Here is an 18,554-nt window from a genome sequence, read left to right on the forward strand (position 1 = left end):
CATATATAACACTCAAAAATTATGAAATTACATATTTCTCATGTCAAATTTTATAATTACATATTTATCATCCTAAATTGTAAAAACTCACATATTTATCCAATATAACATAAATATACTCAAAATTCAAATTAATTATGTTTTAAGATGTAAAAACTACAATTAAACAAGAATTAATTAAAATTGAACTTATTCTCCATGTACCCGCTTTGACAATAGATAGCATCACTGAGTCGTGCTTCTTCGACCAACCTGGCATGTTCTTTGCCACCATCTCATTCTAGTCCAATTGCAATGATAGCATTGGTCATGCCTCTCCTACCACCCCACATAAGCTACCACCGCAACTGTTAACACTCATGCTGAGACAGTGAGAGATGTTATAAAGAGTGTGCAATTGACACATGCGAGAGCTAAAGAAATTACAAGAGTCCAATCTGAATGTGGAGAATGGGTTCAGCTTTAATTAATTCTTAATTAATTATAGTTTTTAGAATCTCAAACATATTTAATTTGAATTTTGAGTATATTTTATATATATTTAAATTATATTGGATAAATATGTGGATTATTAGAATTTGGAATGGTAAATATGTAATTATAGAATTTAAAGTTGTAAATGCATAATTTCGCAATTTTTTAGTGGTATATATGAAATTCTTGCTTTATTTTTATAATCATTATATATATAATGTTGGTACTTTACAATTGTTTCATTTTGTCAAGATTATTAAGTTAAGGTATTGAATTCTCGCCAATTTTTTTGGATTTTAAAAATTAAAATATTAATTCATAATACGAATCAATATACACAATTTATATATTATAACCTTAATCTCCTCATCAGTTAGTATCTAATGCATTTAAGCCCTATATTACATTTTTTTTTGTTTAAAAAAAATAAATTACATACTTAATTAGAAAAGGAAAATAGCAAAATTAATGTTAGGTGCACATGAACCAGGCATAGGAAGCATTGCGTTGGCTTTTCTGTGCATAACTACCAGTTTGGACTTTGGAGCGGCAGTGTTTGTTTTGAAAGGCTTGCATAGCAAGCCTCGCAAAAAGCCAAAAAGAACGGAACCTTATTTATATATATATACACACCCCTCTCTTTTTCATAAATTAATTAATTAACTAATTGTTGAAGAAAGAAATGGTAGAGTTTTCTTTCTTTTAACAGGATCAGGCAGGCTACCTTTAGCAGGGGGGGCTTTGTTTTTATTTTATTTTAGTACTTCTTTAGTTAAAAGAAGATTTCGTCTTGTTTGTATTACATTGTTAATTAATTAAATTGTCGGTTGAAATCTTTAGCGCATGAAAAGGAAAAAGAAAAAAAAAATCTATATATTCAAAAGTTATGGAAAGATTAATTCCAGATAGTCCTTTATCCGAAATTTTTATTTATACCATAATTACAAAATAAAAAAAATAAAAAAAAAACCAAATCACTTTAGATTTTGGAGAATTCGAGAAATACTCAGGCTGCCAAACTGTTCTACAGTCTCAAAGACTAGGAACCACAAATTAACCCTGCGGCTCCAGTCAAAGAGCATTCAAATGAAATAGCGGTGCTATATTTTTTGGAGCCGCTACAAAAAATAATAAAAAAATGGGGCCACTAATTTATTTGGAAGCCTCTAGATTGGGGATGCAGGGCTAATTGGCGATCTTCAATTTTTGGAGCCGCAGAGACGTTTCGTGGCCCAAATATTTTTTGAATTCCTCAGAAAATGGAGTGTTTTGGTTTTTTTTTTTTTTTTTTTTTGGGTTTATGTTATAAATAAAAATTTCGGACCCTTTATTTATTAAACCAATGAAGGGAGCGTTGTTGTGTGTATATATATAATTGAATAAGTTAACGGGCAGTGCATTAATGGCAGGTTTAAATTGTTCGTGAAGTAGGCCACCCATCAAAATGCGGCCAAGTGTCAACATCTGTTACATCATCAGGTGCGTTTGGAGCGTTTGGAGCGTTTGAACCATCGTTTGCTATTTTTTTAAAATAAATAGTAAGGCTCTGTTTTAAAACTAGACCGTTGATTTAAAATAAAAGATTAAAATTTACACTTTTCTTTTATATAATTAAATATATACACCATGCCTGCGTGTCTTGTATAACTCGAATTACTATAAGTATTTATATAGTCTCTTTTTTTCATATAGAAAAAAAAAAGAAATTTAGTCTATCAAACTTTTATTTAATTGTCTATAAAGATTTACATCTGAGTTTCAAACTCACCTCTCACATGGAAAAAGTGTTGTGTTTTATCACTTGATCAAATATTTGTTTTTACTTATATATTTTCTTAGTTCTTACTATTTAATTAACTGCCCCGTAAACTTTTTCCAATATACTGAAGATATATTTTTAAGAGAAAAATGACAATAGTTTATGAAACAAAACGATTACACTTTGTCGCCTCAATTATCTTAATTACTAAACTTGAAATGAAAGATCAAGAGCAATTAATAAGTTTTATATCACAAATAATATTTTTTCCATATGCGACGGATCTAGTAAGGATCAGAGGACAACTGTTCAATTCTGAATTTTGAATTTTGATAGAGATGTACAAGTCTGGATCAACTTGCTTCTGCTGTAATTTTATTTGTCTCCCTCTAAAACTCTAATTTGTATGTAGGGTTAAATTTGTAATTAAAATTAGGATAAATTACTTTGAATTCTTATTGGTAATTAGAAGTTAGAGTATTGTAATTTGGACTCTCTATTGGTAATATGTTGATTCTCAGCCTTTGAAATTCTTTTTTCTTTTTCTTGAAAATATCCAACAAAAAAATGGCAGAACGAAAGGTAAGCTGGTAAGGTGGGGACAAGACAACCGAGTGTAGAATACACGTCGAAAGAGGAAAGACCCATGGATACTGACACGCATACTATTAGATGTTAGCTGTTAGCATGTCACTTCAAACAGGAATTGGTTGCATCTCATCTCATCAACCTCATGATCATGCTTGCATTGTATTGTATTTCAAATATTATATTACAAAGAATTATACGAAAAATGTGCATCAAGTTCTTTCATAAAGAAAATATGACATGACATGTAATGTAGTACAAGCTTGATGTATATATGATAATGACAACAAATCTCATAATTAAGAAAAATTAATAAATGTTAGCCAACTAACCACTATCTGATAACTGTGAACGTTAACTCAGTGCAGTACGTGATCCGAGTTCTCTTCTCGCTTTACATAAAAACATGTTTAATTTTCAAAAATAATATGTAAAAATTAATTAAGTATACAGAAAACCTTTAATAATACATAAAACACCATATGCGCTAATTTTTCACCAAGAAGATTTAAGTTTAAAAAATTTCACATTTCATATTTATTCAATTTTATTCTCTGCCTTTATTTATTCAATTTTATTCTCTGCCTTTATTTATTCAATTTTATTCTCTGCCTTTTCTGTAGGAAATTATCATGTGCTTAATCATATTATTTTTATTATCTATTTTAGTTTTGAATATAAAGTTTGTTTATGTCGAAATTTTATTTGACTGCAAGATTTTTTTATAGAAATTATTATTGTTAAATTTTAATCTATTCTAAAATATATTTTTTGTAATTGAAACTCAAAAATAAATTATAATTATAAAAATTACAATGAAACAAAACCACCCCTATAATTATAGGGACGGATCTCTCTCTAAAGGTGACTAAACCACCCTTATAATTCTAAATTTTTTAATTATATATATTAAAATTTAATTAAATTTTTTCTTTAAAATTCTATATAGTTTAACACTTCTTATAAAACATCAAATGTTTATTTATAATTTAGTAGTTAAAGTTGCTCATTGAACTATGGAAGAATTTGAGTTCAAATTTCACCTCTCATATTGTATACATTTTATTTTTCAGCTCCTCTATTTAAATTTTTTAATTCCGCTCTTAAAAAAAATTACATTACATGTGTTAGAAGGACTACATTTGACTTTGCAAAAAAAAAAAAAAAAATTGCACTTGTCAGATCTTTCTCATTTGACACTAATGAGCAATAATAAATTATCATTCCCATGAGAAACTAATTAATTAATCTGATTGGGCCACTGGCCCCTCTACTATGAATGCTGTATTTTCAAATCGGAATCCTCTTCATTTTTTATTTTTTTTTGTTGTTGTTGTTGTGAAATGAATTCATTTTTAGTTGATGACTCACTGGCATGGCATATCTGACTATCGTTAAAATAGTAGAACAATATCGTACCACTTTATTTCCATTCAAGATAAAATATAATTAAATATGTGGTAATTTACTATTTTAGTATAGAATAATTATATGAATCCCCCCACTCCCATTTAGAGGTGCTACTTTTACCCGATTACTCGGATCTGACCCAGAACCGATCCGGATCCGATTAATTTGGATAGGGTATGATTTAAAAAATATAACCGGTTAAATTATGAGTATGGTTACAAAATTAATAATTTAATATCAGACCCGGATCCGAACCGGATCCGATATTGTAATGGGTAGAATATGGGTTTCATTTAATTATCCGACCCATAACTGAACCCGACCCAATACCCGTATAAATATCCGATAAAACATATATTAATAACTATTAATATATAAAAATACAACTTTACATATTAATTTTTGCATAAGTCGTGGTGAGCCCAGTACTTTTTTGAATATGAGAAAATAGAATGCAGTGACATATTCGCTATGTTTATACACATAGATGAATGCCAAATTTATTCATTCTATAACAGCCGCATTAATTTTTTAAATAAAATTTATTACTATGGATACATCCTTCAATATTTGCCTTGATATCCTCTGCATAATAATGAAAATTTATTGGTATCATTGATATGTCATTTCTACAAATTATTAGTATTTCATTCATAGATTTTTTGAACCATAGAAAATGAAATCGTCATCTCTAATATTTTACTTTTTAAAAATGATATCTCTTCTTCAATATTTTTTTTTCAAAAGTTATTTTCTCTCCATCCTCTTAATTTTTTTTTGTGACATATACCTGCTCCAGATCTAGAACCGCCCCGTATCCTAACCGAATCCGATAATCTACAAACAAGTTATGTGTATATATCTACCCGGAACCGAAAGACTGGACCTGAAATATCTACGGGTAGATAGGTACCCGGATCCGGACCCGACCCGAATTGAAACAGATAAGTGTATGGATCGAAATTTGGACCCGAACACTTTTAGGGTACGGATCCAAATATAATAGTATCCGGACCCGATCCGACCCGAAGCACCTCTACTCCCATCCTCCCATCATTTCCCCATCTCTTAAACATATTTTAGAGGTGGTTTTTTTCTTCAATATCGTCCACATTTTTCACGATCTATGAGGAATTTTGCGAATCTAAAATCACAAACGTATTCTACGTAATTTTATCTTTCAAATGAGATCCATGATGATATACTTTCGGACTCATTATCACACAAGTATTGATACCTCATCGTGCAAGTATTTATACCTATACTTGTAAGTATTTATCCTCAATCGTGAACATCGCATCTCCGCATCTCCCCATCACCCCCTATCTCTTAAACAGATTTTGACTTCCATAAACTAACTTAACTAACTACTTTAATTAAATTTATTCAAAACAGTGTGGTCTTTCAAGTTTAATTAAATTCATAGGTATAAATATTTTGAAGATAATAAATTAATACTTACAAACTAAAATATTAATATTTGCATGTCTAACTTGATATGACTATATGTGGGGACCACTCAAACTACATGGGGAGAAGAATCATACACGTTTTTAGATGTGGGTTTTTTTTTCTTTTTTCAATGTCGTCCACATTTCTCACGATCTATGAGAAATTTTGCGAATCTAAAACCATAAACGTATTCTACGCAATTTTATATTTCATATGAGATCCATGATGACATACTTTCGGGCTTATTGTCACACAAATATTTATACCTCATCATTCAAGTATTTATGCCTATACTTGTAAGTATTTATCTCCAATCGTGGACCCTGCATCTTCGCATCAACCTTCCCCAATCGTCCCTGCGTCAACATTTCTCTAACAAAAATAGTTGACCACATAGGTATAAATACTTCAGTGCATAGGTATAAATACTTGTAATACTTGATATTAATACTTTTAAATGTCAGCAGTGTCATACAGTGTTTTAAAATGCGGCCGCATATGCGTATGCGGTCGGCAGCCATGCTCAGAATGCCCATGCGATTTTGACCATGCGGCCGCATATGCAGTCATGCGGAATAAAAAAGCGCATATGCGGATTAAAAATGCGGCCATGCCGATTGAAATATGTGGACATGCAGTCCTTCCATGCGGTTTTGATAATTTGATTATATTTTAATTAAAATTTATGTTAAAAAAGTCAAAAAACTATTGTTGGTTATGTCATTATGTGAAAATAAATTCAAATATATGAATATGAATATGAATATATATATATAGAGTATGGCTAACGCGCTTCCTCTAGCATATGGGCCAAAATGCTTCCGGTGAAAAGTTGAAATTTCAAAATCCAAAAAGTCGATCTGAACCGTTCATCTTCTTCTCCATATTAATATCTGCTGGGAGACCAAATTTTACATTTTTCTGAATTTTTTTACTATTTATTAAGCCACTTTGAAAATCGCTGATCCAACGGTAGCTTCTGATTTTTACTGTTTGGTAAGCCACCGTTGGATCAGCAATTTTCAAAGTGGCTTAATAAATAGTAAAAAAATTCAGAAAAATGTAAAATTTGGTCTCCAAGCAGATATTAATATGGAGAAGAAGATGAACGGTTCAGATCGACTTTTTGAATTTTGAAATTTCAAATTTCCACCGGAAGCATTTCGGCTCATATGCTAGAGGAAGCGCGTTAGCCGTACTCTATATATATATATGAGGAGGGATCAAGTTACAACACTTGAAAGTTACAACAAAGTTACAACATCATTTTTTTTCATTTTCAAAGTCCAAATCGTCGATCCAAACCGTTAGATATTCAATCTATATTAAAATGTGCTTGCAGACCAAATTTTACATTTTTTGAAATTTTTTTGCTATTTATTAAGATGGGTACAAAATCGCTGTTTTTATTAAAATTCTGCACCATTAAAAACAGCAATTTTGTACCCATCTTAATAAATAGCAAAAAAATTTCAAAAAATGTAAAATTTGGTCTGTAAGCACATTTTAATATAGATTGAATATCTAACGGTTTGGATCGACGATTTGGACTTTGAAAATGAAAAAAAATGATGTTGTAACTTTGTTGTAACTTTCAAGTGTTGTAACTTGATCCCTCCTCTATATATATATATATATATAGAGGTTGACTAAGATCAAAGTGGTAGTTCCTGAGCTTTGATGCTACTAATTCGTTTTTCAATTTTTAAATTTCAAAACGTCGATCCGAACCGTTCAAGTTGTTCTCCATATTAAATTGTGCTTGGAGACCAAATTTTACATTTTTCTGAATTTTTTTACTATTTATTAAGTCACTTTGAAAACAGCTGATCCAACGGTGGCTTCTGATTTTATTGTTTTGTTAAGCCACCATTGGATCAACGATTTTCAAAGTGGCTTAATAAATAGTAAAAAAATTCAGAAAAATGTAAAATTTGGTCTCCAAGCACAATTTAATATGGAGAACAACTTGAACGGTTGGGATCGACGTTTTGAACTTTGAAAATTAAAAAAAAAATGGTAGCACCAAAGCTCAGGAACTACCACTTTGACCTTAGCCAACCTCTATATATATATATATATACGTGAATTTTTATTTTAAAATCCGCATATGCGTCATGCAGTGGCCTTCCGCATGCATGAACAAAACCGCATTTTAAAACACTGGTGTCATATGTGGAAAATACTATGTATAAATACTTAGATGACGAGGTATAAATACTTGTGTGACGACGAGCTCGAAAATATGTCATCATGAATCTCATTTGAAAGATAAAATTGCGTAGAAGACATTCATGGTATTAGATTCGCAAAATTCCTTGTAAATCGTGAGAAATGTGGATGAAATTGAACAAATAAAATTAGGAGGATAATAGGGGATGAGAGTGGAGACAATTATCAGGCCCTTTAGTATATTATACTATTTACCCATCATCAATATTATTATTTATATTATTATTATTATTATTATTATTATTTTATTATTATTATTATTATTATTATTATATAATTAATGTTATAAATTATCATAATTATTATTGTGATTTGCTAATATAACTTGTATTAAATAATTTTTACAACATTTTATTTATTTATTTATTTTTTTTATGGGAAAGCCCGTAGGCGATTTTATTTGTTTGTTAACCTCATAGGATATGGAGTGTCCGGTTGATGAATTAACTTCAAGAGGCAAGTTTGACCGATCTAAACTCGGGGGAGTCACGTGCACGTAGATCAGCCTGACAGCCGTTGGATCAATGTTTGAACGGTTTCAGTTGAGACACGTAGCTCAGACTGCATCCGTGCCCAATCCTATATATGTAATTCGTAATAAAATAGAAGTAAAGCATAGAATTATAAATAACCCTGGTAAATATTTGAAAAAGATTAAGCATTGAAAAATTTGAAGTACAATCATAGAGTTAAATGAAGCTGGTGCATGAACAAGTACAGAGTCGGTTGCTTCGTCTACTCTTAATTAGCTTCGATCGCTTGCACATTGTCTCCACTACAAGCTACAAACTGCATTGCCTACATCTAATTATCTTAATTAATTAATACCAACATGGATCAAGTCACCATTCACCATTCACCATTGCTGTTTTATACAGTAACATATATAATAATTATTAATTAAATAAGGACAATTGTATGATTACAGAAGCGAGAGCCACGTGATCTCAATTAGGTCAGCCAAACTCAAACCTAATTAATTAATCACCAAAATCCTACTCAGAAACCTATCATTTAAGGTTCAAGATTCGCGAATTAAACCCGAATAATTTGTATTTTTGGTGATGCCGAATCAAATTATGAATTATTCGCGAATTTTTTTCAAAACATTTTTTTTTTTTTTTTTTTGCTCTCTTACAGGACTGAGATCTCTGGTCCGGATAATTCCGAATAATTCTCGAATTATATCCAAGTTATTCCTGAATCACAAATTTTTGACATCGCCAAACCGAACCCAAATAATTCATTTGTCACTGTGATTTAAGCTAATGTTATAATTCAATTAATCCACAAATATCTACCCGATTTTTTTATTTATATCCAAAAAATAAATAAAATTTTAAAAAATATCCAAATTATGACTGAAATTCGAAAACTATCCAAACCGGTGCTCCAATAACTGGAATAGGCGCTTCTTTCCGGTCAACCAATTCCCGGATTTAAAGAAATGGTCCGGTTAATGGTTAACCGGAAAGGTTATTGGTATAGCGCAATTTTAATATAAATCCGGTTAAGGGTGCACCGGTTTTGTTTTTTGTTTTTTTTTTAAAACATAATTTTTTTTGTATTAAAATATTAGAAATGTTGAATATATTTCTTTGAAAATAGATAGAATACAATATAATTTGATTTATTAGAAAGATTGCAACAAATAACCCGGATCAATATTTTTCAGGCCGGATTTTTCGCGGCTGTAAGAAAAATTAATATATTTATTTATGTGTTATTGGAAAAAAAAATAAAAATGCTTGGATTGTGAGTTATTGATCCCGGTTCAAAAGTCAGTTCTAGGTAATCTAGAAAATATTGTGATATTTCTAGTACATTTAATTTATTAAAAGTTGTATCTATTTTGAGAATTCTTTTTGAAAAAAAATCATTAAATAAATTAAAGTTTTTTTTTTTCAAAAATAGATACAACTTTTTATAAATTAAATGTACTAGAAGGATTACAATATTTTCTGAATTACCTATAACAGACTTTTGAACCGAGATCAATAACTCACAATCCAAGCATTTTTATTTTTTTTCCAATAACACATAAATAAATATATTAATTTTTCTTACAGCCGCGAAAAATTCGGCCTGAAAAATATTGATCTGGGTTATTTGTTGTAATCTTTCTAATAAATCAAATTATATTGTATTCCATCTATTTTCAAAGAAATATATTCAACATTTCTAATATTTTAATACAAAAAAAAAATTCTGTTTTAAAAAAAAAAAAAAAAAAAACCAAAACCGGTGCACCCTTAACCGGATTTATATTAAAATTGCCCTATACCAATAACCTTTCCGGTTAACCATTAACCGGACCATTTCTTTAAATCCGGGAATTGGTTGACCGGAAAGAAGGACCTATTCTGGTTATTGGAGCACCGGTTTGAGTAGTTTTCCAATTTCAGTCAGGATAAAATTTTATTTATTTTTTGGATATAAATAAAAAAATCGGAATATCTACTCTTGATGCAAATGTGATATATATGGACCAGAGCCGCATCTTCATTTAAATAAAAAAATTCTCCAAAATATAAGAAAACATAAAATAAAAAATAAAGAAACAATGTGTGAAGAAAAGAAATGAAAAAGATGGTAAGGTGAGATGAGATGAGATGAGATGAGATGGCAGAGTTGTTGCCTCTTTCAGTATTGAAAGACAAGGCAAGTTATTGGCGCCCCTAAATCGTAGACTATGAAGGTTTATCAATAATCTTAAACAATATTTTTACAATTAACAAAATTAGGAGGATACGGGTTAATTTTACTGATTATTTGAAAAATACCTCTCAAGAAATTACCCCTAGAGATGCAAACAGGGAAATTTTAAAAAAAAAATGCATATATCATCATTGTATGCTTTAATTAATTAGACTGCTAACAGTACTAATTTATGAGAGATAATTATATTAGCTTGGGAGCATGCATATATATATATTTTTATTTTGGCGTGTGTTATGTACAACATATATAAAAAATTTAAAAAATTTAAAATAAATAAATAGGCAGTGTGAAGGCAACTATCTTGCCACAATCATTAAAACAAGGGAGAGAGACCTTCCGCAAGCAAGAAATATATCAATTATTGTTGAGAGGTCAATTTTTTGTTGTCTTTTTTGTTATCTGTTTGCTTCTAAATCATGGAGTTGGAGATTCGGTCGGCACCAATCTTCTAATTTACTCTCCACTGTGTGTGTGTGTGTGTGTATTGGTTTATATATAGCTGAAGAGAAAAAGAAGTACACTTCACACTTGTATTTATATATAGTATAGGTGTTAATTAATTAATCGGATTTGGGTATTATTCTTCGAGCTGAAATAACAGTTCTAAATGATTAATGAGGTGAATTAATTACAGTATCATACCCGTGCGTTGCAACGGGGATATATTATAAGAAACAAATATATCAATAAAAATAATAATTATCTAAAAATTAAGACACATGTTAATAGAAAATGTATATGATTTTGTATTTTTAATTAACTTTAATCGTGATCTCTAATAACAATTTGATGATGTGATGATTCTTTATTTTTAAGTACCAATAATATCAAATAATATCTCGATTCGAATCTAATATCAAATATCATACAACAATTCAATATCGACATATAATATGATATAAAAAAATATAAATAAAAAGTGTTATCATGTGTATGTATAGGATAGATATATACACACATATTATAAGAGAAATATATATTTACACACACGTTCCAATTTTGTATTATTCTTCTTCTTTGTTTCTAATTTAGAATACACACACACACATTGATATACTATATATTGAAAATATACTTTAAATTGTCCACACCAATATGTATAAAAACAAAGAAAGAGAAATAAGGAAATAAAAAAAAATGATTTCCATTATGATCCGTATAGAAACGAAGAAGAAGTAAGGAAATAAAGAAATAAGAAAATAAAAGGTGGAGTCTTTTCAATTGAAGATGAGAAATATAAAAACAAAAAAAAATAAGGAAATGAATAAATATATCGCTAAATTTCAGAATTTGTTCAATTTTAATTGTAACATATCGTGTGGCAGCACATGTGGTGAGTATGTTTTTAACTAAATTTAGACTTTTATACATAAAATAGATGTATTTAATCAAAAGAAGACAAACTATATAATACCCAACGTGCTTAATAATAGAATGGAGATATATGGTGAAAATTAAAAATGACACTTTTATATTCTTAAAATTTTCAAAGTAGAATATTCTCAGTTCTAAATGATTTGGCCATATTTTGACCTTTCTAGAAATAGTTTTTTCTTTTTTCTTTTTTTTTGAAAAAAAAAATGTCATCAGGGACAGGGAGCGATCAATTTTGATTTTTTTTTTTATAAACCATCATTAAAAAAAATATTTTTATGAAACCAATGTGATTTTTTTTTTTACAAAAACCATAAGAACTGAAATGCTATTTTGGTCTGAATTTTTTTATTTCGGGACCGAAATGGCAATTCAGTCCCAGGTATTTTCATAATTTTTCAACGTATTTTTTTCTTGAAATTTGCGAAAATGGCTGGGATTAAAATGACAATTTGGTCCAAAAAAAGAGAGACTGAAATGGCATCTCGGTTCTTATAATTTTTGTAAAAAAACAAAGCAATCAAATTGGTTTCGTAAAGCCTATTTTTTATTTATTTATGGTTTCTAAAAAAAATTCAATAATTTTTCTTCTTGGGCATACTAAAATGAAAGTAATTAATTTTACATATGCCACGTATGGTTGCCACTGTGGACAGATGTCACAAAATATAGCTAGCAATAGCAATAGCAATAGCAATAGCAATATAGCATGCATGATAAACGGAACTGACAAGTAGTACTTTAGTAGGTATGAATTAAATGTTATAAATTGAATTGACCAATCATCGATCGTCTTTAATAATAACAGTCACACTTGTTTAATTAACGAAACTAGGTTAAGACTTAAATGGCCAGCTAGATCAGCATTTATTGTACAGTTCTAGCCTCTACGCCTCCCCCATCTCTTCTTTCTTCTTTATGGGATGGAATGATGGATACCTTATAAGTTGTAATGGGCCAATTATTACAACTTGTTTCCAATCAACCCAAGTTCTCATACGATGATATGGGCCTCTTTTCTAGGGTTGTGCTTAAAACATACACACTAAGATCAAGCCAAGGCCTCTCAGATTCATAGCTAGGACTAGGAGGTCTATTTTCAAATTCGTGTCAAGTTATAATTGACGATTCACATCTAATTGTAACCAGTGATTTGGAATAACAGCAGATTTATATCCATAGGGTAATGTTATCAATCATAAAACACAACTAACAAGTACAAGCAAAAACTATGTATCTTGCAATTATGACTTACTCGAGTTTTGCAGATTTAGAAAAAGAAATTAACATAGAATTAGAAAGAAAAATGATGTTAATATATTAAGCCCATCCTTGTACTGGCCACCTCTTGCTATTGGCATTAGGCAGCCATGAAGATGAACTCGACGACCTTTTCACAATTTTATTATCTCCCAGACCCGGTCCCCCCTCTTTTCTCTTTGCATCGATGCCTCCTGCTGCTGCTGCAGAACCAAAATTGGTACCCAAAATATTCCATTTCAAACGCTTCCAACCTCTGCTGCTCTGTCGACGCATTTCGTGAGGCATATTGATTGCATAAGCGTTAGACAATGATGGTAATTTCTCGTAACATGGTAGCAGCTCGAGCTTAGACGAGACTGATTCAATTAAGAGACTATTTGGCTCATTTTTCGATCTACTGGTACCAGTGAAGCAGGTTAGGCATCCTATTGCTGTTGCTTCTTCCATCTACTAATTAATTTGTTTGTTTGTTCTCTCCTTTTACCTTTTCTTTTTCTTTTGGGGTTGGAGGGAGAAGGGATTGAGATTGAAGCAATGTTTTATAGCTGGAATATGGTTTTACATGTAGACGTGATTTCCATGATTATATCTATTAGAGACAACTTATGACTTTTGAACCAGCATCAGAAATTAATTTTCTAATTGTCTTAACTTAAAGAGTTTGCTTCATTTCTGTCATAGCAGCTGAGGCAAGCTTATTTTAGTGTTGGGAATTAACTGGAAGCATCTTTCTTTTCTCATTTATCTTAATCTATGGGCACTCAACATATTTTTAATCAGCCTCTGATTTGCTTTAATTAAGATATTAAAGAATGAACTGTCATTGATCTAAAATATCCACTTTAAATTAAGAATGAACTGTCACTTTATCTATTATAATTTCCAAGGATTGATGATCAATTGTACTACGCATCGCAAGCTAAATGATTTTTTTTTTTTAAAGGAAAAATAAATAAGCCGCCTATGTTTGCTCTATTTATTCCTATTATTCTTTTTGGGAAATAAATCTGCTGTTCCTATTATTCCTTTGGAATAACCCTCAGTGGCTCAGTTTGGTGTTGCAAGGGAGACCAATTCGATTGTATATTTGTAGTAGCTCTTTTAGTAATTAATAAAACCAATCCTAGTTTCATATAAGAAATTGGAATATGTACAAGAATCATCTATATTAATTGTATCCAACGACCTTTTTGTTAGAAATTATATATTTATGAAAGAACTCAAAAATTATTACATGAATGATGAGCCGACAGCTGTAATATATAATTGATTAAGCACAATATCTACTATTAAATATCTTAATCCAGATATGCTGGCTACTAAAAATTTCTAACACTTTTTTTTTTTTAATCATCAGCTTCATTTGATTTAATAATTCGAGTTCGGAGAAGGTTCAAGTCCTTTCTATTTGCGTGCATTTAACTTAAATTTTTTTTTTTTATTGTCATTCTAGTAAATTGTCACTTGAATTGACGTTTCATTTGCGTGCATTTAAAATTGTTGAGAAGCAAATGAAGGTATAATATGAACAGGAAAAAAAAAATCTTAACAAAAAAACACATTAAAACAAGAGTATTTACAAAAGAAGCTCAATAATAACAAATTCAAGTGATCGGCACTAACAAAGCTCCAGGCTAATTTTTAATTAATTTATTCTTTCGCTAATATGGTACTGGAGCAAATAATTTGGCATACTACAAATCATGAAAGACCTTTTTTTTTTTTTTGAAAATTTTCAAAAGCAAATCCTCAAAAGTGTGTTAAAAGGGTTTACTGCTGGGCTATGTTTGATGTATACTATACATGGAAAATAACAGCCACTCAACAGAATAAACAAAGAAGTTTGCAAAGGAAAAATTTACATGGCAGATTATTCTTGGGCAAAAGAAATAATCACACAAGTCCAAGAAATTCAGACAAAATTACCATTCTGTTATTGTAACTGCAGCCTGGCACTGATTCTCTCAAAAGAAGCGCCTCCTGAAACTCCGAGCAGTAGACTGGTACGACTGTGCCAGTACCCCGACCCCTATACCGAGGCCGAGAAATATTCCTAGGCCAATACCAACTCCCACCTTAACACCAGCATTGAACCAGGACAGTTCTCCTTCATCGTCCCAATCTGTGTACTCGGTTTTGTCGTAATAAGTACTGTAGTCGAAATCTTTATCGTCTCCTGGTTTATAGCATCGGTATGATGCCTAAAATAAACCAATAAGTGAAAAACATATTGAATTTGTTAACAATTTAAAATTATATATAAACCTGACACTAGTGTTAAATAAAATAAAATAACCCTACTAGTATGATAAGTGCATTGTACCAGTGAAGGTGCAAAAATAATACCTGAGTACCCAAAGTTTGCATGTCTTTTACAACACCAAGGTCAAGAGACTGCATCAAAATTACAGGAATGCCCTCGAGGCAACCAGCAACATATAACTCGGCCATGGGAAAGGCATCTTCATCAGATCCCAATTTTGTAAAACCCGATGCAGCCCGACAATTCATAACCCATGTACTACCACCGTCACAAGGATCCAAAGTGCCCGCGAGAAGTACCTCCTCTCCATTTAGTACCTCAAACTGGATGCCTCCATTTATTCGAAGACTATCAGTGCTAATGAAAGTGGATTCATGAGAGGTGTTATCGACCCGATCCTGCCTGAGGGAACAGGAGACACAGTCCAAACCTGACCCAGAGTCCGAGTCTGATTTCGAGTTCGCTTTGTTAATGGTGAAAGGGTTGACTGGGATGAGGTTGAGTGTCAGGCAGTCAAGGGTTGACTGGTCCGATAATTGATGGTAATCGATTAGTCTTAAATAAAAGACCTTTACATCGAAGGATGGGGTATGTGTTTGCAAATTTTGGTTTAATATGGGTTCCATTGCAAAATTGTCAGCCAGGTCAACACAGCCTGTGCTTCCCATGTTGCCGGATTAACCAAAATCTCTCATTTATGCAAACATCGTAGAATTCTCCATCTGATAATAATTGCTAAGAAGCATTACTAAACAATGTAAAAGAGTTCAACAAAAATATAATTAAGATGTATGAAATGAATGAACAGTAGCATGTTTAATAAACACATATATAAACCTAATATGAATAAAGAGAACTTCTGAAAAGATTTTATTACATCAATCCAGAAATCAAGTGTAGAACCAGTTGTAGTGGCTTTTGCTTTCTTTTGCATTGGCATTGTTTTAGAGAGAGTAAGACAAATATGAATGATCATTATTGATTTAATTGAATTGTTCTTACTTGATGAAAAAGTTTCCTGACAAGGATATAATTATGACTAGTCTAATATTTGGTGAGAATCAAGATTAACTAAACAGGAAACATTCCCTTCTCGCATTCTATTTACAATAACAGTAACAGAAAAATTTAACTCATTGCATTTAGTTTCCAATATCATCCTTAGTTTATCAGATAGTCAAAATGAATTTTTAAATTTTCTTCACTAAACTGTGGTGTACTGAAACTGAAGCACAGCTGATAAAAAAATTATATCCAGGACGAGAGATTTTTGAGGTTCATAATCCAAGAGCATGCGATGCAATTGGGTGCTGAAACTCATATACTGTTGAAAATAAGAGATCTGAGGAGATGATAAAATGTTGATTGTATTTTCTTGTATATTTGTTACAGTGTACGTGTATCGATCTTGGTATTTATATATATAACATGGCTTTGAACTAGCCGTTTGAATTGATGACTGTTGGTACCTACTGATCTAATTATGGTATGTACAGAAACCTATTTAATGTACCGTTGCCTAGCCCACTACATTTGATCTAGACCCTTGATCTATGATGAAAATATAATCTGAGATCTATTCTACTTTTCCAACATACACCCATTACTGGCCCAGAGTCCATGTTAACTATAACAGTAAACAGAATCAGGAATTTGGGAATACTTTGGTTACATATCGTTAGCAAATTAGCAATTATCATGAAATTTCGACATGATAATATAACTTTCGAAATAGTGATTCGTATTGCATTAGTGAACTAGAACAACAAAACAATGAAAGTTTTAAATCAGGGAAGTCAAATTACGAACAGAAATTAATGTAATATTTTTCACCTCATAAAAAAAAGAAATAGCCACTTCACTTTAGAATGAAAGCTTCATCTTTTTAATTAGAATAGCAGCTAGGCTAGCGGAGAAAGAGCAATAAAGAAAATTGGGAAGTTAATATTTTTTCTCTCGTTTTCTCTCCCTTAATTGGCTTATGAAACTTTGTAAAACAAATAAAATTTAAAAATTCGGTGGATTTGTGTGGTATATATATGAAACAGATAAAGAAAGGAATATATAGCAACAGTAAAATGAAATTAGCAGAACTAAGAATGAGAAAATCATACCAATAACTAGCTAGCCTAGCATCTCTCTCTCGCTCTAGGTGATTGATATGATATGATATGATAGTGCTGCTACAACCGGAGAAGAAACAAAATTGATGTATAGATAGCAGCAAGCTCTTAATTATCTTGTGGAAGAGACTGGCTGCGCAAGGGAAGAGAGGAAGAGAAGAAAAGCAGGAAAGGGTTCTTTTCTTTCTGATCGCAAACGAAGCTCCACGTGTCACAAATTGCATTAATGCTCCACCGCACCGCATGGACCATTCAAATAAACTTGCATATTCACCCTTCTAAAACCACAAATCTTATTTATTCATGCGACCGGAACTGCCAAAAAGGGTTGGGCGAGTGGGCAGACATAATTAATTTATTTATATATAGGAATAGGAGGGGATAATTAAATCCCGTAAATTAAGAAGTTTACATACACTTTTTAATTAAATCCGGAGATAATTCGAAAATTATTGTTCAAAGACTGCTAACAGCTTCCTTAAATCATTTATGCAAATAGACGAGATAATTAAATCTTTTTATATAGAAAGAGGACAAATTTGTGAAAGTTGGGGGGGGCATTTCCCCTTAAGTTAATCGTATCCAGTGTCAGATTCGCTAGATCAGAAACAAGGTTGCCATCCATTTCCCTTTCTCTATCGGAAAAAGGAGAAATACATTACTATTTACTAATAACTGGAATTGGAATTTTTGGGTGGTCTCCGAAATACAAGGACCCGCATCAAAATAAGTAGATGGTTCGGCTGTTGCTCTTCGGCTGCACGGCTGATAATACGGGCTTCTCTCTCCACTAGTATTTCCTGCTGATTATTACGATTTTTTTTTTTTAAATTTAACGAAACAAGCATTATATATACATACATCGGTGGTGGAGAAAATAATTTTTTGTCTCCAC

General features: G+C 31.1%; 1 protein-coding gene across 1 annotated transcript; it reads right to left on the bottom strand.

The window, feature by feature from the left end:
- Positions 1-15,094: 15,094 nt before the first annotated feature.
- Positions 15,095-17,843, bottom strand: LOC144571799 (uncharacterized protein At1g01500-like). Its single transcript, XM_078321183.1, has 3 exons — positions 17,651-17,843; positions 15,620-16,258; positions 15,095-15,474 (listed from the first exon to the last, which is right to left on the bottom strand). Exons 2-3 carry the CDS (start codon positions 16,202-16,204, stop codon positions 15,238-15,240), a joined length of 822 nt encoding a protein of 273 aa, XP_078177309.1. The 5' UTR covers positions 16,205-16,258; positions 17,651-17,843; the 3' UTR covers positions 15,095-15,237.
- Between the last annotated feature and the right edge of the window lie 711 nt (positions 17,844-18,554).

This window comes from Carex rostrata, chromosome 2, assembly GCF_964058835.1.
Source record: "Carex rostrata chromosome 2, lpCarRost1.2, whole genome shotgun sequence".
NCBI lineage: Eukaryota > Viridiplantae > Streptophyta > Magnoliopsida > Poales > Cyperaceae > Carex > Carex rostrata.